At 37.8% G+C, this 27,212-nt stretch overlaps 1 protein-coding gene across 4 annotated transcripts in view; it reads right to left on the reverse strand.

The window, feature by feature from the left end:
• Nucleotides 1–27,212, reverse strand: part of ZBTB44 (zinc finger and BTB domain containing 44) — a 91,619-nt gene that overhangs the window by 22,153 nt on the left and 42,254 nt on the right. For all 4 annotated transcript variants that reach the window (XM_081038001.1, XM_081038004.1, XM_081038003.1 and 1 more), the window contains exon 2: nucleotides 6,911–7,984. In XM_081038001.1, coding sequence (XP_080894127.1) covers nucleotides 6,911–7,928 — 1,018 coding nt within the window. In that variant the 5' untranslated portion in view covers nucleotides 7,929–7,984. The remainder of the gene's footprint in view (nucleotides 1–6,910; nucleotides 7,985–27,212) is intronic.

Here is a 27,212-nt window from a genome sequence, read left to right on the forward strand (position 1 = left end):
TGACTGCCTGTGCTAAACCCGAAGGCATGTGGTAGAGGCCACACTGCAAACCAAGGATTCCTGCCACCAGTGCTGGGCTTGGGGTAGCTCTGTAAAAATCCAGAACAATTCTAGGCCTGCTGCCACCTTCTGGCTCCCTTACGGTTTAGCCACTGATAAAGACTCGTAAGGTATGCAAGTGGGTGAGGCAGGGTCTCAGGGCATCACTAGAGTGGGAAGAGTTGAGGTAATCAGGCTAATGTAGATTCTAGTTTGGTGCCAGTGCTGAGCCTGGAGTGACTGAGGTAAAGTCTCAGAGCACACTGAGGCCAGTCGTCGCCTGCCTGGGGCCTGCAGACTGATGGTTTTCTAAGAAACAGTGCAATGTGGGAGGCACTGGCTGCTCCCCAAGAAAATGCTTCCAGTGTTGGGTGGGGCAGAGTCCCAGCAAAGCTCGCCAGACCAATCCAGATTCAGATTTGGCTGTGTGGGGGGAGGGCTCAACACAGGAAAGATGGCACCTGCCTGCCAGCTGCATGAGAAAGATCCTGCACAGGGATAATGGTGACTGTCCACCAGCCCTCACTCCAAACCCACACACCTCAGTGTCTTACCCCCTATATGCCTCTGATGGCCCACTAGTCACCATCCTCTGCCGGAGCCCAGGGTAATTGGCTGTGAGACTGTGTGAGGGCTCTTTAAGAGGATGTCTGGGTTTCCTACTGCCTTTCATCCCACCATCTGGCTGTGAAAGACAGTAATGGTCAGAATCCTTACTGTCTTTTACAGCCAGATGTTGTGGGGTCTCTTCTTCCTGGTACCCATACTCCGGGCTAAGGAGCATGGTGTGGGGCTGGGGTCCCTTGCTTCTACTGGGAGAACCCCCATGGTCAAGAGATCCCTCCTGATTCTCAACCGTCACGCACAGGTTTAGGGCGAGCCCATTTCAAGTTTCCGTCCCTCATACCAGTCTTGACATGGCCTCTTCTTTATATCCTTAGTTATAAAATTTCTGTTCAGCTGGATTTCAGATGGTTCTACAGGTTGATTGTTCTATAATTTAGTTGTAATTTTAATGTGTTCATAGAAAGAAGCAGGCACAGTGTTTATCTACTCCACCATCTTGGATCTCTCCATCAGGAATTTGTCCATTTTAAGGGACACAAAATTGGCTCACTCTTGTTGTAATGATTGACACTTGTATTTCTAATACTCCTACCACTAAGACACTACTTACGTGCAGGGGAGTTAGACATGTGTGCTGCACACTAACTTATTCTATGTATTTAGGGTTACTGTGAGGGATTTTCAGATATTGAAACTACCACCCACCCCAACTTGTTCAACTATAGGTGTGTTCCTGGTGGTCTACTGCTAGAGGGCACTGACATCCTTAATAGGTAGCTATTACTATTCTTACTTTACAGAAACTAGTAGCAGAATCTAGATCTGTCTGACTCCACGTCCTGAACTTTTAATCATTATGCTGTACAGTATATATGAACCATGTTGCAATTCCACCATTATTCTAGCTGCCCACCTCAATAAGTTTATCTATTCACTACTGCTGAGTAAATTGTGAAGTTATTTCTTAATATTTTTACCTACCACCATCATGATCACTTTTCTTTTAATGAAAGATTTTAGAGTCTGGAAAAAACTGAATTCCTTTGTTAACACAGCAAACTGTGGGTTACCTAGAACTATTTATTTATTTATTTTACTTTTTTTTGTATTTTATTTATTTATTTTTTAAAGATTTTATTGGGGAAGGGGAACAGGACTTTATTGGGGGAACAGTGTGTACCTCCAGGACTTGTTTTTCCAAGTCAAGTTTTTGTCCTTTTGGTCTTAGTTGTGGAGGGTGCAGCTCAGCTCCAGGTCCAGTTGCCTTGCTAGTTGCAGGGGGCGCAGCCCACCATTCCTTGTGGGAGTCAAACCGGCAACCTTGTGGTTGAGAGGATGTGCTCCAACCAACTGAGCTATCTGGGAGGCAGCTCAGCTCAAGGTGCCATGTTCAATCTTAGGTGCAGGGGGCAGGGCAGAGCCCACCATCCCTTGCGGGACTCGAGGAATTGAACTGGCAACCTTGTGGTTGAGATTCCACTGGCCCATGTGGGACTCGAACCGGCAGCCTTCGGAGTCAGGAGCATGGAGTTCTAACCGCCTGAGCCACTGGGCTGGCCCTATTTTATTTTTTATAAGGAGTATTTCTTTTTTAAAAAACTTGTATTTACTTTTTTATTATTATTTTTTTTAATGACCCATCAGCTCCAAGTCAAGTAGTTGTTTCAATATGGTTGTGGAGGGCGCAGCTCACAGTGGCCAATGTGGGGACTGAACTGGCAACCTTGTTAAGAGCACTGTGCTCTAACCAACTGAGCTAACCGGCCGCTCCCTACCTAGAACTATTTATATTTGTCATTGGTACATGCAGATAATTGAATACTTCAAGATAAATAACGAAGCCATATCATAAAAGTCCTTCTCATTTATAAATATTTTCTTAAAGTATCTCAGATACTTATGGTCACCTTTGTGAGTAGCAAAACCCAACCTGAACTTACCAGTCTCTTTTCTAAGTTTGCTGTATTTATTGCTTTTATTTGCTCTATGTTGTGGGTATTAGATTTTACAATCTTTTGGTGGGCAATTGGTAATAAAGTAATTTAAAAGAACAGGTAAAATCTTATTTGAATTTCATGGATAATCAAATAATTATTATTTCAGAATTTCATAATGAATATATTAAATACTATAGTCTTAGTCTCTAGAATGAGAAACTTACATTTAGGTATCTTCTTGAATAAGTTAGTAAAATTAAGTACTCTTATGAAGCATTCCTATGAACATGGAAAAACGTCTCATACACATCTTCTCTTTCTCCCTTCCACATTTTTTGACTGCCTACCACATACCAGGAATTTAACTTTTTTCTGTAAGGCTTTGTTTTAGTGCATAGGTTTGGATTTAAGACAGGTTAGTTGAGAGTGATTAGTACATTTGGTATGAAGGCAAGGGAAGAAAACTTCATCTGTATTATTTGATTACATGATATTCAGATCAGAGTTGTGTCTGCTTTGTAATAGAACCTACATTCATAATAGTATATTAGAAATAGATTATGCTATATAACTGTTTAATCATGTTAATATAGTAAAGGAAAAATATAAATATATTTGAAAGTGTTAAAATAAGACTATTTAACATGTCTAGTTAGCAAGATATTCAGTTATATTAATATTTCTAAGTTCTCAGACAAATGATTAAAACAGTAATAATTCATTAAACAGCTCATTATTCAGAAGGTATCAAACTGTTTAAGGATTAAGGACTCTAGTAACTTAAAAAAACTTGTGTCGTATCAACAAATAGCTATGCTCTCTTGTCATCAAATATCTTATTGGATGTGTGGTCACTTGAATTCTTCAAAAGTATCTTGACTCAAATTCAGGAATATGATTTTTAGTTGGTGTTGTGGGTTGAACTGTGTACCCCTCAAAAGATATATTCAAGGTTAGTGGGGGCCCTTGAGCCATTCTCTGCTGCTTGGGTCCACTCCTAATTTTTTGGAGTGTACTATCTCTTTTAATAAACTACTTTTTCACCACTTAAGAAAAAAAAAAAAGACATATTCAAATCCTAACCCCTGGTATCTGTGAATTTGCCTATTTGGAAATAGGGTCTTTGCAGATATAATGAAGTGAGATGAGCTCATACTGGAATAGGGTGGGCCCCAATCCAATGACTGGTATGTTTGATAAGGAGAGGAAGATTTGGATCTGAAGCTGAAGAAATGTCCCATGAAGATGGAGGTAGAAATCGGAGGGATGTAGCTACAAGTTGAAGAATGTCAAGGAGTATCTGTTAACTGCCAGAAGATGGGAAGAGGCAAAGAAAGATCCTTCCCTATAGCTTTCAAAGGGAATAGCCCTGTCAACACCTAACTTCAGACTTCTGGCCTCCTGAACTGTGAGAATTCCTGTTGTTTAAACCATCCAGTTTGTGATACTCTGTTGTGGCAACAGTGGGAAACTTAAGTAGCAGGTCAAAATTCAAGAAAGTAACAAAGTTGTTATGGCCTTCCTGGTTCTTCATTTGGAGAAATCCTCTTTACTATTCTTTGTTGGCTTTTCTTCTCTCCCTGAATATAGATATTTCTCAAGATATTTATATATATATAAAATTTCCCATTGAGAGTAAATCTGTCAGTGCTAAAACAAAAGACCCAAATTGGTAATCTTCAGTCATGAGCTCACCAATCCTACCTTTTAAGGTGCTTTTTGGCATGATATTGCATGGTAATCCCCCAAGTATAAATCATACAGCATTGACCTTGCTGATATACTCTTAGAATTGGGTTCCCATTTCCTTCTGATGTTCATATTGTAGTTACTGAATTTAATAGACTCTTTTAAATGATTATCATTATTTTTTGTACCATTTAAGAAAAACTATAAGACTTAATTGTAAGACACATCTGAATTCAGATAATATGAAAAATTGTGACTTAGAATCAACAAATATAACATTATCAATATTTTCCTAGTCATCCAGAGTACTCTGACCCCTCCCATTCCCTCAATCCACATATTCAGATATCATCAGGTAGTAATGATTCTTCCTTTACAAAGTCTCTTAATACCCATTTTCTTTATAGTTTTACTCTAAGCATATTCATTCATATTTATACAAAGACAACTATATGGTAACTGGTTTCTGAGACTGTCTTTCCCCAGCTATACCAATACCAAACTAATTTTCCTAAAATAGCTATAAATGTTTTATTTTTTACTCCCTTTAAGCTAGACTCCTTATCACCACTACCGTGTTTCCCCGAAAATAAGACCTAGCCGGACAATCATCTCTAATGCGTCTTTTGAAGCAAAAATTAATGTAAGAGCCGGTCTTATTTTACTATAAGTAAACTAAGAAAAATAAGACCGGGTCTTATATAATAATATAATAATAAAATATAATATAATATAATACAATATAACATAATATAACATAATATAATATAATACAAGTCTTATATTAATTTTTGCTCCAAAAGACAATTTAGAGCTGACTGTCTGGCTAGGTCTTATTTTTGGGGAAACACGGTAGGATAAAATCGAAGCTTACTTGGCGTAGCTGTGGCAGACACTGCTAGTTGCATATAATATCCATCCTCCTCTAATTGTGTCTGAGGCAATTACACACCCAACTAATATACATGTCTTCCCAGATTCTCTTGCTGCTAGAAAAACCATGTGACATAATCTGGCAGAAGCTCTTTAGGGACTTCTGGGAACATCTGTGCTTTCCTGATATAAACACTACTCCTTTCTAGAATTAATAAGGCTAACAATGAAGCATTTTGTAACCCTGAAACAATAAGTATACAACTCAAACTGACAAAAAATGGTGGGTTATAAACATACAAGGGCTCAACAACTGATTACATTGTAGAGCTACAGTACTTGCCCTGGACTTCCTATTTCTGAACGTTTTATGCAATAAAAATAAAATCCAGTTTGGTTTAAACCACTCTGAAAGGACTCTGCTTCATGTAGCTGAATGCAATTCTAACTAGTATTCAAGGCTCTTCACAAAATGCTCTCAATCACTCATTTTGTCTTACCTCCCATTATTTTCCATACTTGCAGGCTTTCATGCTTTATTCACCTCATTTTGCATCAGATTCACTGCTTACCAAACAGGCAATGCTCTACCACACGTCTGTGCTTTTATATATTCTCAAAGAAATGGCATTCCCTTGTCTGGGCAAACTCTCATTTGTTAAGATCCAGCTCAAACATATAGCATTAACTTATTCTTTCCTTTGTGAACATGCTCACATTTTGTTCATACCTCTAGGCTAGCATTAATCGTTGATTTACACATCTGCTTTCTCAGACTATTACCGTGTTTCCCCAAAAATAAGGTCTAGCGAGACAATCAGCTCTAATGCATCTTTTGGAGCAAAAATTAATATAAGGGCCATTCCAGTGGCTCAGGTGGTTGGAGTGCCGTGCTCCTAACACTGAGGTCACCGGTTCGATTCCCACATGGGCCAGTGAGCTGCACCCTCTACAGCTAAGATTGTGAACAACAGCTCTCCCTGGAGCTGGGCTGCTGTGAGCAGCCAGAGGTTGGTGTGGGCTGCCGTGCGCTGCCGTGTGCTGCCATGAGAGGCAGACCAACGACCGGTGACCACCTGCCTCAGCCAGGGGGAGTGCAAGGCTCATAATACCAGCAAAGGCCAGAGAGCTGTGTCATACATAACTAGACTGAGAAACAACGGCTTGAACTGGAGTGTGGTGGGGGGAGGCGGTAGAATGGGGGAGAGGGAAAGAAAACAGAAAACCAATTTAAAAATAAAACCCTGATTAAAAAAATAAAATTAATGTAACACCCGGTATTTTATACTGTACTGTACTGTACTGTATTGTATTGCATTAGACCGGGTCTTACATTATAGTAAAATAAGATCAGGTCTTATATTAATTTTTGCTCCGATTGTCTGGCTAGGTCTTATTTTCAGGGAAACACGGTAACTCCTCAGATGTAGCAACTATCTCTTTTTTATCATGTATTCCCAATGTTTCGCATAGGTTAAGTGTTCAATATATAATTTTAATGAAGAATAAAACACTAACTGGATTTTTTTAAACTGGTGTTTTTTGCATTGAAAGTAATTCACAATTCATTCACCCTTATCTGCCTTTGTCACATCAGATAATGTTCAACTACTTTCTTTCTATCCCAATGCGTAACTTGTTAAAAAAAATTATAGTACTAGTAGCATCTTTGAAAATCCAGTTATCATGTTTTATTCTTCCTGATATTTCTTACAGGACCCAGCAAAATACTTTTCATCAAGTAAGTACTTAAAAATTCTTGAACTGACTTCATAGCACCATGAAAAACACAGAAGATATTATACCTATAGAGGAAGACTGTGGACTAATCAGCGGGTCCTCTTGGACTTGTTCACTTCCTGGCACTGTCTGCTGGTCACTCAGTGAACTCTGAGATGCACTGACAGGCTGGGATACTTCCTCATGGACCTCCTCATCACTTAATCTTTCTACTTTGACCCGGACATCTTCTTCGGTACCCAGAGGCAAGGTAGTTTTTGTGCTCTCACAAGTCACAAAATCAGCCATTCTTCTACCTGTCTCCGATGGGCCAGGTAATTCTAAAGTCCGGGCATTTTCTGCCTGCTTAACCTTATCAGGCTGTATCCTTCGATCAATTCCAAAAGGAAAAGTCCAGGGAAAAGCTAAAGAAGAGTCAACTGGTTGATTTCTATTTTCTGAGTAGGAAGCTGAAGAATTCAATACCTGGGGAGAACTTGTTTGTGTGCTACACTTTACAGGACTTTCAGGAGACATAACAATGTAGCTTTTGCGCTTTCTCCGGGATTCTCGGCAGACAGGAATGGTTCTTTCTACCACACTGCACTCTGAAGACACTGGAGAAATGCTTCCATCTCGAGAAGTAAAATTGCAGTTAGAGTTATTTTCTTGTCCAGCATCTAGACCCTTTTCTGGTTGGCTGTTGGGTGTATTCCATAAAATGCTTGATTTCATGAATTCTGAGCAGGTGCTAGCAACACTAAACATTTGCATATAGCTGGCTGCAGCTAGAACATCAATGATATTTTCTGTGTTAATTGACAGAGTGGCTGTGTAAGCGTATTCTAAAAGGGGTATAAAGCCAGTCACTGTAACATGATGCAAATCCAACACATTCTTGTTCTCATCCTCTGCTTGGCCTACAAGTTTGGTGCGAAAAAAATCACTGCAAGCTGCTAGTACCACCTTATGTGCCCGGAAGATTTTGTCCTGGACACGAATAGTGATATCACAAAAATGTCCATCATTTCGCAGCATATTTAGTTTTCCAAGCATTTCCTGGCTGTGGGAAGAGGAGCTATGAGTAAATGTTTTCACACCCATCTTTTCCTTCCTCTTCTACAGATGCTCTTCAAAGATGCAAATGAATCAGAAATGACCTAAAAAATATATAAAATAAGCATTAGTTGAAATAGGTGAGTTAGATAGTTTTTATGTGGCCACTGTGCTAAATCAAAAAGCTGAAATATGGCTGTGAGAGAGAAAGTTCAAGGTAGGAAACATATTAAAATACATTCCCACACACACATATGGGCAACTAATTTCTGACATAGGAGCCAAGAATATGCAATCCAGAAAGGAAAGTTTTCAATGGTGTTGGGAAAACTGGACAGCCATATGCAAGAGAATGAAACTAGACTACTGTCTTACACAGTATACAAAAAATTAACTCAAAACGAATTAAAGACTTGAATGTAGGACCTGAAACAATAAAATACGTAAAAGAAAACATCCCACTAAGTTTATGGACACTGGTCTCAGAAATGTTTTTGTGAACTTGACTCCAAAGACAAAGAAAACAAAAGCAAAAATAAATGAATGGTACTATATCAAACTAAAAAGCTTCTGTACAGCAAAAGAAACCATCAACAAAACAAAAAGGCAACCAATCAAATGAGAAAAGATATTTGCAAATGATACGTCTGATAAGGGGCTAATATCCAAAATACTATATAAAGAATCCATACTACTCAACAACAACAACAAAACCAAACCATCTGATTTAAAAAATAGGCAGAGAACCTGACTAGATATTTTTCCAAGGAAGACATACAGATGACAACAGACATATGAAAAGATGTTCAACATCACTACTTATTAGGAAAATGCAAATCAAACCCACAATGAGACAGCACCTCACACCTGTTAGAGTAGCTAATATCAATAAGACATATACGTGTTGGAGAGAATGTGGAGAAACGGGAACCCTCATACGCTGCTGATGGTAATGTAAATTGGTGTATGGAGGTTTCTCAAAAAAAATAAGAACACAACTACCATATGAGCCAGCAATCCCTCTTCTGTGTATTTACCTGAAAAGTTTGAAAACACTTACTTGTAAAGATATATGTACCCTCATGTATGATTTATAACAGCCATGAAACGGAAACCTAAGTATCCACAGACAGATGACTGGATAAAGAAGATGAAGTAAACTATATACTTCAATGGAATAGTCCTCAGCCCTAAGAAAGACGAAATATTGCCATTCATAACAACATGGATAGATCCTGAAAGTATAATGCTAAGTGAAGTAAGTCAGCTGGAAAAGGACAAGAACCATATGATTTCACTTATATGTGGGATATAAAACAAAAAGCAGCAAACGAAAAAACAAAAACAAACTCATAGACACAGACAACAGAATGGTGGTTACTAAAGGGCAAGGGCGGGCAGGGAAAGTGAACAGGGTAAAGGGGATCAAATATACAGTGACAGAAGGAGACTAGATTTTGATGGTAAGCACACAAGAGTATACAGATGTCGAATTATAATGTACATGTGAAATTTATGTAATGTTATTAATCAAAGTTACCACAATAAATTTAATAAAAAAGCAAAACCATCTTTTCATGGAAACCTTTACATTAAGAAAAAAAAAAGAAAATATAAAAAGAATTCCCAGGCTCCCAAACTGTCTAATCAGCTACATAGTTTTAAATAATAAGTTTGTAAATTATGACAATTATAGAGTTTTCTCTACGTGCCAGACACTATTTAAATGCTTCACATTTGATCATTTGATTGTTGTATCTCTAGCAATATATGCATTATTATCTCTGTTTGACAGGAAAGGGTTTAACAACCTTGCTGAAGTCAAAAATTGACTAAGTAGCAGACCGAGGGATCACATCTAGGCAGGCCGGCTCCAGAACCGATGTTCTTAACCTCAATGCCACACACTGCCTCTTCCAGGGTATAAAGGGAGTAAATGTAAGTGGGTAAGAGGCCAGGTTTTAGAATGTGACGGGTCTGCATCTTTCCTCAACAATTCCTCTGTGGTTGTTGTAAGGACTAAATGAAACAGTATGTGTAGTAAATGCTTTAGCACAGTATTTCGCACTTCATGAATGCTCACCAAATAAAAGCAGTTATTATTGTTGTTTATATTACTAATATAAGAAAACAACTTTTCTGGAAGTAAATTTAAGAAATGCTTAGTAATCAATCATCTGATTAAATTTTCCAAAAAGAAAAAAAAAACGCAAAAAAGAAAAAGAGAGAAAAAAAGAAAAAGGCAATTGGTTTGCTACTATCAGCTTTTACATTTATTTACTAAAAATATCAAGAATTGACACTCTCAAACACTTTTAAATTGGCAAATCCAATAATGCTTCAGTTTTAACAGTACTTTCCCTCTAACCTCTTTTTTATACCCTCTATGTAAAGTCAGGGAAGCTTATATTAAACCTTTTGATAAAGATAAGAAAACTAATGCTCAGAAAAGGTAAGTGACTAACAAATAAATGACAACCAAAGCTGGATCTGAGTCTTCTGACACTCAGGTCACAGTACCTTTCCAATGCAACCAGAACGTGTATCAATTATTTCATCTAAGACAAATAACTTTCTTAACTAGTTGGTCTGAAATAAATACAAAACAAAGCACATCTGGGGAAATACTGTTTGAAAAAATTATCTCTAGATTAAAAAGATACCAAATGCCTCAAAAATATAACCACCAATTAAAAATTATGTTAAAGATGAATATTTAATGAACCTGGAAAATCTTTGGTTGTGTTTATTAAACGAATGCATAATTACTGACGTACACTGAATACTCAATAGTGATAATTATTATTATTACCGTTATTTTACCATGTATAATGTGCTCGTGTATAAAAATACATGTGTATACGTTTTTGGCCCAAACTTTCGGGTAAACAAATCTTTTGTTTTAATTTAATTCAAATTTTTATTTTACATTTAGGTACTTGTTTTTTGTCTTATAAAGGAATTTTAGCATCTATTTTTTAACATATTATGGTACAAGAAATTTTATGTAACAAATTATAAAACACAAGAACAGATACAAGGTACAAGAAACTTTACGTACCAGTAACAAATTTATGATATTTATGCATTATAGAAGGCCAAGAACTCTTCATCATTGTAAGTTTGTCGTAAGTTCAACAAAACCTATTATAATATTCCAGAGTATTATTTTGCATACAGATATCGTTATAGTTACACTTTTAGCTCATAAGCATAAGTAAAAGAATTAAAAACATTTATATAGATAGAAAATTAGTACTACTCCTGTATAATGCACACATCCTTGTTTTTCCCTCACAAATTTGGGCAAAAAAGTGCACATTATACACAACAAAATATGGTATATATTTAGTGAAAAATGTGAACAAAGAATATCGACTATAACACCATTTTTGTGAAATATATATCTGTATTTGTATACACACAAACACACACACACACACACAGAGCAATGGAATATGAGGTTTTAACTAGAGATTCATGGATTCCCTAAGGAAGCTACGATCCTTCTGAAGCTGTATATGGAATAATGTCTCCAGGTATATACAGTAGCTTTCATCAGACCCAAGGGAACCAGTGATAGCAGAATGGGTGTTTTATGCTCTTCTTGCACATTAAACAAACTTTTTTTCCTTAAATAAAAACAAAACAGCACACTGCTGCAAAACCATGGGGTTTCAAGTATTTTTGTTTCAAACTCTAAAAGCCATACATAGTTGGTCTTCCTTTCCTTTCCCCTTGAAAAGACTTTCAAAAATTGAAGATGGCAATCACACTTCACTCTTTCCTGAAGTTTCTCTAAACTAAATGTCCCTGGTCCTTTTTGGTGCTCCTTAAAATCTGATTAAGACCTTTGCCATCCAGATTGCTCTGTTGTAAACAATCTCCACTTCCCAATACTCCTTTAAGACTGGTTCCACACAATATGGTACGTACGGTAGGATTATAATTGAGCACACTTTAGTATTTTTACCTCCTTGGTCTGAACAAAAATATTGTAAGACTAAATTAGGTATTCTGACAGTCAAATCATACCAATGATTTTGTTTATGTTATCCCAAACTTAGCATAATAATTACTAAATATGAGGCACTTTGTTATGTGAAAGGAGGAACACAAATACTAATAAAATATTCTCCTTGACCTCAGTAAGTTGACAGCCCTATGAAGAAGACGTAAGTGCCTAAGACTATAAGAGGTGTGCTGCAGTGATATTGAAAGTGAAAATGGAATACTATGGAATACTTAATTTTCAATCTGTAAGGTGGAAAAGGCATCATAGAGGGCAGTTCCAGGCTATCATGGGATCACACACAATCTTGGTGAGTGCTCCATCCTGATGTGCCTCCCCGTTCAATGTATGCACTGTACTGGCAACTTGTAAACGGGCACTGTAAGATGTTCTAAATGTGAGTATGCAGAGGGCAATGTCAGTTCAAACATCAGACAATCCATTGTGTAAACATTCCTTCAAATGTTCTATGTAGGTAAATGTATATGTGAAGCAGAAAAGGAAAAAAAAAACCCTACAAATTTGCTGCTGAATAAACATAAAAAGACTGCTGAATATTCTAATATGGGAGGACAAAATGATCAATCTGGGACACTTTTTTGTCTGACTAACACTACAGGATAAAAGGCATAAAACCCTGTGCAAAGAAAGCCACGTAAGGTCACTGAAATAATTATGCTGACCACAGTCAAAGTTAACAGTTCAAATATAAACTTGTTCCATGTACTTTTCCAAAGACAAGTATCAAAATGAGACACTTAGACAAAGGATTGGTCTAAGCAAACCATCATTTAACATATTTGCTGATTTCTTTCTCATAGGAATGAGATGAAGAGGAAGAAAATAGGAGGGCTGTATAAAGTGTTTTGTTCATTTGCTACACTCCAGTAAATTGGCTTCTTCTTTAAAAGCCTGGCCATCAAGAGTGCTTATTTTGACTAGGATCGAGTGGTTCCGGGAGGAAACATGCCTTCCGAGTATGCGACATAGTCTTAATCTAGCAACCATATGTATGAACAACAGTGTAAAGGCAAGAAATTAAACAGCATATCTGGAGAATATGTGCAACAGGGTGTTAAAATAAAACCATTTCAATCTTGGTTTGGGTGGAAACCCCAAATAACAAAGTGAGATGCAAGGCCAATTAGGTAAGGAATTGGTGGAATACTATTTTTCAACCTTGAGTGACACCTACTTTCAATGTTCAGAGTTAAATATTAGAAAAGAATTTTTGTGGAGAGTGATCACTAAGTTGTGAGTTCCAAACCCTATCTCATACCCTCCTACTCCTCAGCTAGGGAAAGAGGATGATGCTCTGTCTCAGGTCTATGCAAAATGTGTGACACTTTAGAAAAATCGGAGGGGTACAAATCTGATTTACTCTCTGGTCAAGATAATGAAGAGTACTTATGATTTCCCAACAGTATGCAAAAGCAATATTGTGGAAAAGATGACCCAAGATAGTAGAGAAACTCTGTGCTTGCCGCCTCCTGTGATCACGTTAAAATTACAACCAAATTATAGAACAGCAACTTGAAGAACAATCTAAAAACTAGCTGAACAGAAGTCCTATAACTAAGGATATAAAGAAGCCAGGTCAAGACTGGTAGGATGGGTAGAGACAGCACCACACCTGAGTGTGGTGGTTGAGAATTGGGAGGGATATCTCAGATGTGGAGAGCCCCCTGGAGGAGTGAGGGACCCTCAGGCCCACATTGGGGCCTCCAGTTCAGAGTACTGGTGCTGGGAAGAGGAGCCAACTCCTACAACATCTGACTGTGAAAAAAGTGGAGATTTTGACTATCCAAGTGAGATGGAGGGCTGCAGAAAACACAGATGTCCTCTACACGGGCCTCTCCGGAGATTCACTAACTTGTAGGCACTCACCCTGAACTCAGGCAGAAGGTGGAGGAACAGTTCGGTGGAGTCAGAGACATAGGGAGAGAATGAGTTGTGTGGCTTCAGGGCAAGGACTAAAGGGACAGTCACCATTTCCTCTGTATAGAATCTTCCTCTTATGCAACCAGCAGGCGGCTGCCATATTTCCTGTGTTGAACATTCCCTCACAGGCCAAATGTGAATCTGACTGGCTTGGTGAGTTCTGCTCATTCCACCCTAGTGAATCCCTGGGATGCTGCCCCACCCAACTTGTGGAACACCAGAGGCACATTTTCAGCCAGCAGCCAGCGCCACCTGTGTTGCACACTTTCTTAGACAAACTCTGGGGAGTTGATAGATCCCAGGCAGGGGGCAATGTGGCCTCGATGTGCTCTGGGACTTTTGCTGAGTAGCTAGCTCCAGGCTCAGCACTAGCAGCAAACCAGAATCTACATTAACCTGGTGTCCACCTGTAATGACGACCGAGAAAAAGAAAGAGGAGCACACACTAGAGAGGGGTTAATTAATTTATTTAGCAATATCTAATCAATTTATTTAACAATATACAGTGGCAAAACACAAAGGTACTTAAAAGAATGTGTTAATGACAGAAAGTAAAGGCAGTTAAGACTAAACTATATACATTGACAACAATGTCCTATCAAAAGAGTATACATACATACAAGTTTAAGACATCCCGACATGTTTATTAATGATCAAGAATCAGTCGGCTAAATACAAAATTAACATCGATAAGAAGTACCTAAATGCAGTAATAAATTTTATAGGATAGCAACTATTACACTAGACACAAAAAGCTCAACAAACTGGGGAAACAACAGTGGAAAAGTCAGAAATCAAAGCCTTGCCAGGTCCGCGACTGGAAAACTGAGGTGTCTCCTGAGGCTGGAAGCTGCATACAAGTTTTCAAAATGCTAACAAGTTACCAAGAATGCTGCTGCTGTTGCCATTGTTGTCGCTGGAAGTTAGGGCGTCTCCTGATGCTGCAAGCTGTATATAAGTTTCCAAAATGCTAACAAGTTTTCAAGAAGGCCAACCATGGGGAACAACACTGGAGAGGTCGGAAACCAGCCAGACCTCACCAGGTCCGCAGCTGGAAGTCAGGGTGTTTCCTGATGTTCTAAGCTGCATGTTGTATACAAGTTTCCAAAATGTTAGAATGACGAAGAATCACCAATGACAAATGACGAAATTACACTGCCAACTGAAATCTGTCTTATATACTATTTCAGATGATCTTGCAGCCAAACCAAGCTCCTTATTCCTTCCTCCCCCTCAGGGAATGGCCAGTTCCAGGAGGGTTCGGCAGTTACTGCGACAAAAATATTGCTTATCTGATTGAAGGGCCAGTTTATTAAGACAAGCAACACCTGCTGTTCTCGCCTGGGACCATCCACCCAAGGCCTTCCGAAGCCTAGCAACATGCCTGCCACATCATACTGATATAACTTAGTTACTTATCTACCTCACCATAGGCAAAACAGACAGAAAGCAACCTTATCTCATATCTCTCCTGCTGAGGATGAGACGAGGGAGAATTTTCTTGACCCTAAGATAACTATTACCTCACATGCAATCTCTCATGTGAGGAAACAAAAAGCTAACGAGGAGATGTCATCAAAATGGCGGCATGAGGTGAGCCATTGTAAATCTCCCTTGGAATTTACAACGAATCGAACAACAATAACTTCACGAAGGACTCCCTGCACAGCAGACAGGCAAGACGAAGAGGCCCACTTCTGACTTCACCTAAAGGTGGGAGAATCGCAAGAGCGGGGGAGGAGGGCAGGGAGGGGTGCGGAGACGGACCCACACGGGCGCAGGACGCAGACCTAGCTCAGTGCACCGAGCTCGCTGCACCCCAGGAATAACCGTAGCTGCAGTAGAGTGAAGAACTCGGACTACTAGGGCTCTGATTATGGCCCACAGGGCTGAGGGGACAGCATATAACACGGCTGAAGCCAACGATCATGGCAGAGAGCTCAGAGAAAAGACTGAGGAAAGAAGGCTGAAAATGGTGGTTTAAACGCTCACTGCGGAGCAGAGAACAGAAGCCTTAGGCTCTGAGATGAGCCACCCCCTCCGTAACCTCCGAGAGCACGCCTCACCCCCACATGTCTGGTGCTGCAAGCAGAACAACAGCAGTGTTAGATCAAAAGAACAGAATATTTGCTGTTCTGAGAACCGCATACGCAGAGTGGCAGCCCAACTAGTTCTGGAAAAGGGGAGGGAGCTGTGGAAGCAGGACCGGCTGTGCTGGTGGTCACCGCCATTGCTCTGGGACACCTCTCATAACTCACCCCGCCCCTAGCCCCACCAATCTAGGCGGATCTCTGCAGGAGTAAACAGAACTGCTGAAACATAAGGGCTCTGAATCTGGTGCATAAAGAGCTTTGGAACTTCAAAAGCTCTCCGCATCCCCACAGGAAAGTGGCGCATAATGAACCAGGCGAACTGTTAACAGAAAAGAAGCCCGTTTCCAAGGGAATCCCCACATTGTGTGAGAAGCTGGAATAGTGTGGAGAAAACATAGCACTACTGTGTGAGAGAGAAAAAAGGCTGCAGTCAGAGAGAAAATAACACATTCTACCAACAAGTACTGGAGAAAAAAAAAAAAGACCTATTTCTATCAAACTGTTGCAGAAGGCACTGTGTAGACGTCTAAGAAGAGAAATAACAAATCAGTAATTGCCATGAATAACCAAGGCAACAAGACAACTCAGAAAGAAAGCGAAAAGTCTCCAGAAAAGGAACTTAAACATATGGAAATCTGTGACTTAAATGACAGAGAATTCAAGATTGCAGTTCTGAAAAATCTCAACGAGATGCAAGAAAACACACAAAGGTAATTCAGTGAACTCAGAAACGCAATCAAAGAAAAACATGAGCATTTTACGAAAGAGATTGAAATTTTAAAAAAGGACTAAATGTAATTTCTGGAGATTAAGAACTCAATACAAAAAATTAAAAATTAAATAACCAGCTTAGGTAGTAGAGTTGACCAGATGGAGGAAAGAATCAGTGACGTTGAAGATAGAAACCTAGAAATTAAAAAGATGGAAGAAGAAAGAGACTTGAGACTTAAAATAAATGAAAGAAACCTACAAAAACTTTCTGACTCTATCAGAAAAAGCAATATAAGAATAACGGGCATACCAGAAGGAGAAGAAAGAGAGAAGGGAACAGAGAATATATTCAAACAAGTTGTTGATGAGAACTTCCCAAACTTGTAGACAGAACTGGATCCTCGAATTCAAGAAGCAAATAGAACACCTAATTACCTCAATCCCAGCAGGCCTTCTCCAAGGCACATTGTTTGAAGCTGTCTAAAATCAACGACAAAGAAAGAATCCTCAAGGCAGCCAAGGAAAAGAAGACGGTAACCTACAAAGGAAAGCCCATTAGATTATCATCAGATTTTTTGACAGAAACTCTACAAGTTAGGAAAGTGTGGAACCAAATATTCAAATTATTGAAAGAGAAATTCTGAGCCAAGAAAAATATATCCAGCAAACATACCCTTTAGATATGAATGAGAAATAAAGACCTTTCCAGACATACAAAAGCTGAGAGAATTTTCTAATACACGACTGCACTACAAGAAATACTAAAGGAGGCTATTAAACCACCATCAACAGGGACAACTTGTGGCAACCAAAACATAAAAAGGGGGAGAGTAAAGGCCTGAACTGGAATATGGGAATAGAGAAAGTAAGCATGCTGAAGAAACTGAAATACTCTAAATATCAAACTTACTTTTACATAAGCTTAAGGGTAACCACTCAAAAAAAATCCAGAACTGAAATATATACTGCAATAAAGGAAGAAACGGAGGGAAACATCATAGAATACCACCACACAGAAATAACGGACAACAAAAAGGCAAAGAAACAATGGAGACACAGCCTTACCAGAAAACTACAGATAGAATGACAGGAAATCCTCACATATCAATAATCACCCTAAATGTAAATGGACTGAACTCACCAATAAAAAGGCGCAGAGTAGCAGATTGGATCAAAAAACTAAACCCAACCATATGCTGTCTCCAAGAGACACATCTCAGCTACAAGGACAAGTATAGACTCAAAGTGAAAGGGTGAAAATTGACACTTCAAGCAAATGGTACCCAGAAAAAATCAGGTGTAGCCATAATGATTTCCGATGAAATAGACTTCAGGGTGAAAAAGATAACAAGAGACAAAGATGGACATTTCATAATGGTAAAGGGGACTATACAACAAGAAGACATAACAGTCATCAATATTTATGCCCCCAATCAGGGAGCACCGAAATATACCAAGCAACTACTAACAGAACTAAAGGGAGAAATTGACCAAAACACAATTATACTAGGGGACTTAAATACATCATTGACAGCTATGGATGATCATCCAAACAGAAAATAAATAATGAAATAGCAGCCCTAAATGACACATTAGATGAAATGGACATAATTGACATATATAGAGCAATTCATCCTAAAAAATCAGACTACACATTCTTTTCTAGTGTATATGAACAGTCTCAAGGATAGACCATATGTTGGGACATAAAATCAGCCTTTGCAAATTTAAGAAGATTGAAATCAAACCAAGAATATTCTCTGATCACAAGGCTTTGAAATTGGATATCAACTGCGAAAATAAAGCAGAAAAAAACACAAATACATGGAGATTAAACAACATACTTATAAAGAACGACTGGGTCAAAAAGTTAGAGGAGAGATCAAAGGATACATAGAAACAAATGACAATGAAAATACATCCGATCAAAATTTTTGGGATGCAGTGAAAGCAGTTTTAAGAGGGAAATTTGTATCACTACAGGCCTATCTCAAGAAACAAGAAAAATCCCAAATAAATAACCTCATGTTACACCTCAAAGAACTAGAAAAAGAAGAACAAGTGAAACCCAAGGTCAGCAGAAGAAAGGAAATAACAAAAATCAGAGCAGAACTACATGAAATAGAGAACAAAAAGACAATAGAACAACTAATGTGCCAATGAGTTGGTTCTTTGAAAAGATTAACAAAATTGACAAACCCTCGGCTAGACTCACTAAGATAAAAAGAGAGAAGACACTAATTAACAAAATCAGAAATGAAAAAGGGGAAGTTATCACGGACACCACAGAAATACAAAGGATCATGCAAGAACACTATGAAGGACTATATGCCACCATATTCAATAACCTAGAAGAAATGGACAAGTTCTTAGGAACATATAGCCTTCCAAGGCTGAACCATCAAGAACTGGAAAATCTAGACAGACCGATCACCGGTAACAAAATTGAATCAGTCATCCAAAACCTTCCCAAAAGCAAAAGTCCGGGACAAGATGGCTTCACTAGTGAATTCTATCAAACCTTCAAAGAGGATCTAATACCAATCCTGCTCAAACTCTTCCAAAAAATTGAAGAAGAGACAGAAGTCCCTAACTAACTCATTTTATGAGGCCAACATTACCCTGATACAAAAACCTGGTAGGGACAACACAAGAAAAGAAAACTACAGACCAATATCTCCGATGAATACAGATGCAAAAATCCTAAACAAAATTGTAGCAAATCGAATACAACAATGCATTAGAAAGGTTATTCATCATAACCAAGTAGGGTTCATCCCTGGGTCACAAGGATGGTTCAACATCCGCAAATCCATCAATGTGATACATCACATAAACAAAATAAAGGACAAAAATCATATGATTATGTCAATTGATGCAGAAAAAGCATTTGACAAGATACAACATCCATTTATGATTAAAACACTTAATAAAATAGGTATTGAAGGAAAATACCTTACGTTAGTAAAGGCCATATATGACAAGCCCATAGCTAATCTCATAATTAATGGTAAAAAAGTGAAGCCCTTTGCTCTAAGTTCAGGAACACGACAGGGCTGTCCCCTATCACTTCTGCTTTTCAACATAGCACTGGAAGTCCTTGCCAGAGCAATCAGGCAAGAGAAAGAAATAAAAGGCATCCAAATTGGGAATGAAGAAGTTAAATTATCACTCTTTGCAGATGACATGATTCTATATATAGAAAACCCTAAAGACTCCACCAAAAAGCTATTAGAAACAATCAACGAATACAATGAAGTTGCTGGCTACAAAATCAACGTACAAAAGTCCATTGCATTCCTATGTACTAACAATGAAATCTCAGAAAAAGAAATACAAAAAACAATTCCCTTTGCAATTGCAGCAAAAAGAATAAAATACCTAGGAATAAACTTAACCAAGGATGTGAAGGACCTATATGCTGAAAACTATAAGACGTATTTGAAAGAAATTGAAGAAGACACAAAGAAATGGAAAGACATTCCATGCTCATGGATTGAAAGAATCAACATGGTTAAAATGGCCATATTACCCAAAGCAATATACAGATTTAATAAAATCCTCATCAAAATCCCAATGGCATTTTTTAAAGAAATAGAACAAAAAAATCATCAGATTTTTTTGGAACCACAAAAGACCCCGAATAGCCAAAGCAACCTTAAGAAAAAAGAACAATACTGGAGGTATCGCACTCCCTGACTTTAACTTGTACTACAGGGCTACAATAATCAAAACAGCATGGTATGGCAGAAAAACAAACACATAGACCAATGGAATAAAACTGAGAACCCAGAAATAAAACCACATGAATATGGACAGATAATTTTTGACAAAGAAGCTAAAAACATACAGTGGACAAAAGACAGCCTCTTCAATAAATGGTGCTCAGAGAATTGGATAGCCACGTGCAAACGAATGAAACTGGACTGCTATCTGTCACCATGAACCAAAATTAATTCAAAATGGATCAAAGACTTAAGCATAAGACCTGACACAATTAACTGCATAGAAGAAAACATAGGTACTAAACTTATGGAGCTTGGATTGAAAGAGCATTTTATGAAATTGACTCCAAAGGCAAGGGAAATAAAAGCTAAAATAAACAAATGGAACTATATGAAACTTAAAAGCTTCTGCACAGCAAAAGAAACTATCGAGAAAATAGAGGCAACCAACCGAATGGGATAAGATTTTTGCAAACAGTGCTTCCGATAAGGGGCTAATATCCAAAATATATAAGGAACTCATGAAACTCAACAACAAAAAAACAACGCAATTGAAAAATGGGCAGAGGACCTGAAGCAACATTTCTCCAAAGAGGACATACACATGGCAAATAGACATATGAAAAAATGCTCAACATCACTAATCATCAGAGAAATGCAAATAAAAACCACAACGAGATATCACCTCACGCCAGTCAGAATGGCTATCATCAACAAGACAAATAGTAACAAGTGTTGGAGAGGCTGTGGAAAAAAAGGAACCCTCATACACTGCTGGTGGGAATGCAGACTGCTGCAGCCGTTATGTCAGTGTGGAGGTTCCTCAAAAAATTACGAATAGAATTACCATGTGACCCAGCAATTCCTCTCCTGGGCATGTACCCCAAAAAATCTGAAAACATTTATACATAAAGACACGTGTGCTCCAATGTTCATTGCAGCTTTGTTTACGGCGGCCAAGACATGGAAACAATGAAAATGTCCTTTGATAGATGAATGGATAAAGAAGTTGTGGTATATATACACAATGGAATACTATTCGGCGGTAAGAAAAGATGATATAGGAACATTTGTGACAACATGGATGGATCTTGAGAGTATAAGGCTAAGTGAAATAAGGCAGACAGAAAAAGCAGAGAACGATATGATCTCACTGATATGTGGTATATAAACCAAAAACAACAAAAGAACAAGACAAACAAATGAGAAACAAAAACTCATAGACACAGACAATAGTTTAGTGGTTACCAAAGGGTAAGTGGGTGGGGAGTCGGAGATGAGGATAAAGGAGATGAAATATATGGTGATGGAAGGAGAACTGACTCTGGCTGGTGAACACACAATGGGATTTATAGATGATGTAATACAGAATTGTACACCTGAAATCTAAGTAATTTTACTAACAATTGTCACCCCAATAAATTATACAAAAAAACCCAAAAAAACGCTAACCAGCACATTCACATGCAGTCTCGCACGTGAGGGAACAAAACAAAACAAAAGAAACTAACATCAGCCAATGAAGGCAAATTTTCCTAATATATTTCCCACATCACCACTCATCCACCCTGGTAACTCCTTTTTCCCACCTCACCCAACTCGCGTATTGCAGGCTCTGTAAGGGGCCAAGCCTTATGGAAGCCGGCAAGCAGCATCAGGCCTCAGGTTGTCGTGTGCATTTTGAGGAGCTACCCCAGAACAGATACTGGTACCAGGCATGTGTGGTTTGCAGCGTGGTCTCTTCCACACGCCTCCAGGTCCGGCACAGAGAGTGACCAATTATGGATTGTTTTGTAGTTCCTACCAGAGACTCCTTGGCCGATCACAGACAGTGGGTGACCTAGGCCTGCACTGGAGCCCATCCGAAAAGGCCCCAGAATTAACATGCCTGGAAGATGTCTTCAGACCCAATTAGCCTCACAAGAGGCACATCCAAGGGCTGTGTCAGCAGGCACCAGAACTAGATGGGGCAAATCCCACTCAGTGGGGTAAGCCCCCCACACAGCAGCCTGTAAGCTGTGGATGTGACCAAACCCCACAACCAGTCAGCCTTAGAGTGAATCCTACCCAGTGATGTGGCAGTAGGAATCAAGGTTCAACTATAACAGGAGGGCAGAAACAATCCACACAAAGGACAGTCCTGGAGCATCTGGCACAAGTGACGAGAGAGACTGTATCACTGGTCTCCACCGGGCACCTACTACATAAGGCCACCGGGCCAAGACTAGGAGACATAGTAGATCTATGTAATAAATAGAAACAAAAAAGAGATGCAGCCCAAACGAGCAAAGATGTATATCCCAAATGGAAGAACAGGAAAAAACTCCAGAAAAAAACCTAAGTGAAATGGAGGCAAGTAATCTAACATAATACAGAGTTCAAAACAATGGTTATAAGGATGCTTAATGAATTAGGAGAAGACTACATGAACTCAGTGAGAACTTCAATGAAGAGATAATAAGCATAAAAAAGGATACAGAAATCATAAAAGAACCAGTCAGAAATGAAGAATACAATAACTGAAATGAAGAATGCACTAGAAGGAATCAGTAGCAGACTAGATGAAGCACAGGATTGAATCAGTGATTTGGAAGACAAGGTAGCAACAAAACACCCAATCCGAACAGCAAAAAGACAAAAAGATAGGAACAGTTTAAAGAGAACTCTGGGACAACATCAAGTTTAATAACATCCGCATCGCAGGGGTACGAGAAGAAGAGAGAAACCAAGGGACTGAGAACCTTGTGAATGATAACAACTAAAAACTTTTCTAATATAATAAAGGAAATAGACATACAAGTCCAGAAAACACAGTTACTCACAAACAAGATGAACCCAATGAGGTGTACACCAAGACACACCATAATTAAAACTGCAAAGGTTAAAGACAAAGAAAATCCTAAAAGCGGCAAGAAAAAGGCAACTAGTACTTATAAGGGAGTTCTAATGAAACGCTCAGCTGATTTCTCAATAGAAATTTTGCAGGCAAGAAGGGAGTGGCACAAAACATTGAAAGTGATAAAAAGCAAGGGTCTACAACCAAGACTACTCTACCCAACAAAGCTATCATTTAAAATCTTGCCAGACAAGAAAAAGCTAAAGTAATTTATTACTATTAAGAAATGTTAAAGGGATTTCTTTACTAAGAATAAGGGGAAAAACATAAAAAATATGAATAACACGATGGCAATAACCATGTACCTATCAATTATATCTTTAAATGTAAATAGTTTAAATACCCCAATCAAAACACATATGGGGTAGTTGGATGGATAAGAAAACAAGATCCATATATATACTGTCTACAGTGACTGACTTCAGATTGAAAGGCACACACAGACTAAAAGTAGAGGGATAAAAAAGACATTTCACGGGAATGTAAATTTAAAACAAGCTAGAGTAGCAATACTTCTCTATCAGACAAAATAAAATTTATGTTTTATTTTTATTTTTAATTTATTGAGGTGACAACTGTTAGTAAAATTACATAGATTTCAGGTGTACAATTCTGTATTACATCATCTATAAATCCCATTGTGTGTTCACCACCCGGAGTCAGCTCTCCTTCCATCACTATATATTTGATCCCCCTTAACCTCATCTCCCACCCCCCATCTCCCTTATCCTCTGGTAACCACTAAACTGTTGTCTGTGTCTATGAGTCTTTGTTTCTCATTTGTCTGTCTTGTAAAATACACTTTAAAACAAAGGCTATATAAGAGACAAAAAGGGACATCACATAATGATAAGGGAATCAATCCAACAAGAGGATAACCTTTGTAAACATTTATTCACCAAACAGGTACACCTAAATATGTAAAGCACATATTGACCAACATAAAGTTAAGAGCAATAGCAATACATCCTAGTATGGGACTTGAACACACTACTAACACCAGTGGACAACTCTTGCAGACAAAAAATAAACAGAGGCCTTAAATGATACACTAGAGCAGATGGATTTAATTGATATTTTTAGAGCATTTCACCCCAAAGCAGCAAAATATACATTCTTTACACATGGAATATTTTCTAAGACAGACCATATGTTAGGCCATGAAACAAGTCTCAATAAATTTAATAAGACTGAAATCATATCAAATGTCTTCTCTGACCACAATGGTATGAAACTAGAAATCAATTACAATAAAAAAACTGAAAAACACACAATACATGGAGGCTAAATAACATGCTACTAAATAATGAATGGGTCAACAATGAGCTCAAGGGAGAAGTAAAAAGGTAGCTTGAGACAAATGAAAATGAAAACGCAATGACCCACAATCTACGGGACACAGTGGAAGGAGGCCTAAGAGGGAAATTTATAGTAATAACAGGCCTACCTGAAGAAAGAAGAAAAATCTCAAATAAACAATCAATCTCACATTTAAAGGAAGTAGAAAAAGAACAGCAAACAAAGCCCCAGGTAAGTAGAAGGAAATAAAGATCAGAGCAGAAATGAACAAAGCAGTCTCTAAAAAAAAAAAAAAAAAAAAAAAAACCATATAAAAGATCAAGGAAACTAAGAGCTGGTTCTATGAAAAGATAAACAAAATGGATAAACCTTTAAACAGGCTCATCAAGAAAGAGAGAACCCAAAATCAGAAATGAAAGAGGGGAAGTGACAAAGGATACCACAAAAATACAAAGGAGATATATATATATATGTATATGTATACACATATATATGTGTATATATATACACACACATATATATACACATATATATACATATATATGAAAATATTATAAAGTATATGACAACAAACTGGACAATCTGGAAGAAATGGAAAAATTCCTAAAAATATACAATCTTCCAGTCTAAATCAAAACAGAAAATCTGAACCAACTGATTACTCCTAATGAAATTGAACCAGTAATCAGAAAACCCCAACAAACAAAAGTCTTGGGCAGGATTGCTTTACAGGTGAATTTTACCAAACATTCAAAAAAGAATTAACACTGATTGTTCTCAAACTATTCCAAAATGTTCAAGAGAAAGGCCCCAAACTCATTTTATGAGGTCACCATTACCCTGATTTCAAAACCAGATAAAGACTTTATAAGAAAACTATAGGCTGATATCCCTAATGAACATAGATGCAAAAAACCTCAACAAGATATTAGCAAAGCAAATTCAGCAATACATTAAAAAGGTCATACAACATGATTAAGTGGGATTCTTGCCTGGTATGCAAGGTTAGTTCAATATCTGCTAATCAAGTAACATGATACACCACATAAAGAAAATGAAGAATAAAAAACATGATCATATCAACAGATGCAAAGAAAGTGACAAAATTCAGCATCCACTTATGATAAAAACTGTCAGCAAAGTGGAAATAGAGAGAACATATCTCAACATCATAAAGGCCATCTATGACAAAACCCACAGCTAACATCATAGTCAACAGGGAAAAGCTAAAAGCTTTTCTTCTGAAGATCAGGAAGAAGACAAGGATGCCCACTTTCACCACTTTTATTCAACATAGTTTTAGAAGACCTAGCCACAGCAATCAGACAAGAAACAAAAGGCATCCAAATTGGAAATGAAGAACTGCTGTAATTTACAGATGGCATGACACTATATGTAGGGAACCTTAAATATTCTACCAAACAATTAGTAGAACTGATTAATTAGAACTGATAAATGAGTGCAGGATACAAAATTAATATTCAGAAATTGGTTATATTTTTTTATACACCAATAATGACCTGTCAGAACAGAAATTAAGAAAACAATTCCATTTACAAATGCATCAAAAACAAGAAAACAAACAAAAAAACCTAAGAATAAATTTAACCAATGGGATAAAAAACTTGTACTTGGAACACTGTAAGACATTGAAGAAAGAAACTGAAGATCTAAATAAACGGAAGCATATACTGTGACCATGGATAAGAAAAACTCCTATAGTTAAAATGTCCGTACTACCCAAAGCAATACACAGATTCAGTACAATCCCTATCAAAATTCTACAGAACTAGAACAAATAACCTTAAAACTTATATGGAACCACAAAATACCCCGAAGAGCCACAACAATTGTGAGAAAGAACAAAGTTGGAAGTATCACGCTACCTCCAAAATTTGGTATCAAATTTTACTTCAATGATACAGTAATCAAAAAAGCATGGTACTCGCATAAAAACAGACATTGATCAATGGAACAGAATAGAGAGCCCAGAATTCTACCCATGAATATATGGTCATTTAATCTAGACAAAGATGGCAAGAATATACAATGCAGTAAAGACAGTCTATTCAATAAATGGTGTTGTGAAAACTGGGCAGATACATGCGAAAAATAGAAAACAAAAGAAAAGGAAGAAACCAGACCACTTTCTTACACCATGTACAAGAATAAACTCAAAATAGATTAAACACTTAAGTGTAAGACCCAAAAACATAAAACTCCTAAAATAAAACAGGCAGTAAACTCTTTGACAGTGCTCTCAGTAATATTCTTTCTGATATATCTCCTTGGGCAAGGGAAACAAAACAAAACACAAAAAAGAGGGACTATGTCAAACTAAAACGTTTTCCAATGTCAAAGGAAACCACCAATAAAATTAAAAGAAAGCCTACTCAACGAGAGAATATATTTGCTAATGATACCTCTAATAGGTGGTTAATATCCAAAATTTATTAAAGAAAACTCATACAACTCAACACCAAACAAAAACAATCCAATTAACAAATACACAGAGGACCCAATTAGACATTTCTCCAAACAGGACATAGACATGGCCAAGAGGCATATAAAAGACGCTAACATGAGTAATCATCAGAGAAATGACAATTAAAACCACCATGAGGTGACGTCACAGAAGTGGCAGGAGGTGAGTCT

The sequence above is a fragment of the Rhinolophus hipposideros genome, assembly GCF_964194185.1.
Source record: "Rhinolophus hipposideros genome assembly, chromosome: 24".
In the NCBI taxonomy this organism is placed as follows: Eukaryota; Metazoa; Chordata; class Mammalia; order Chiroptera; family Rhinolophidae; genus Rhinolophus; species Rhinolophus hipposideros.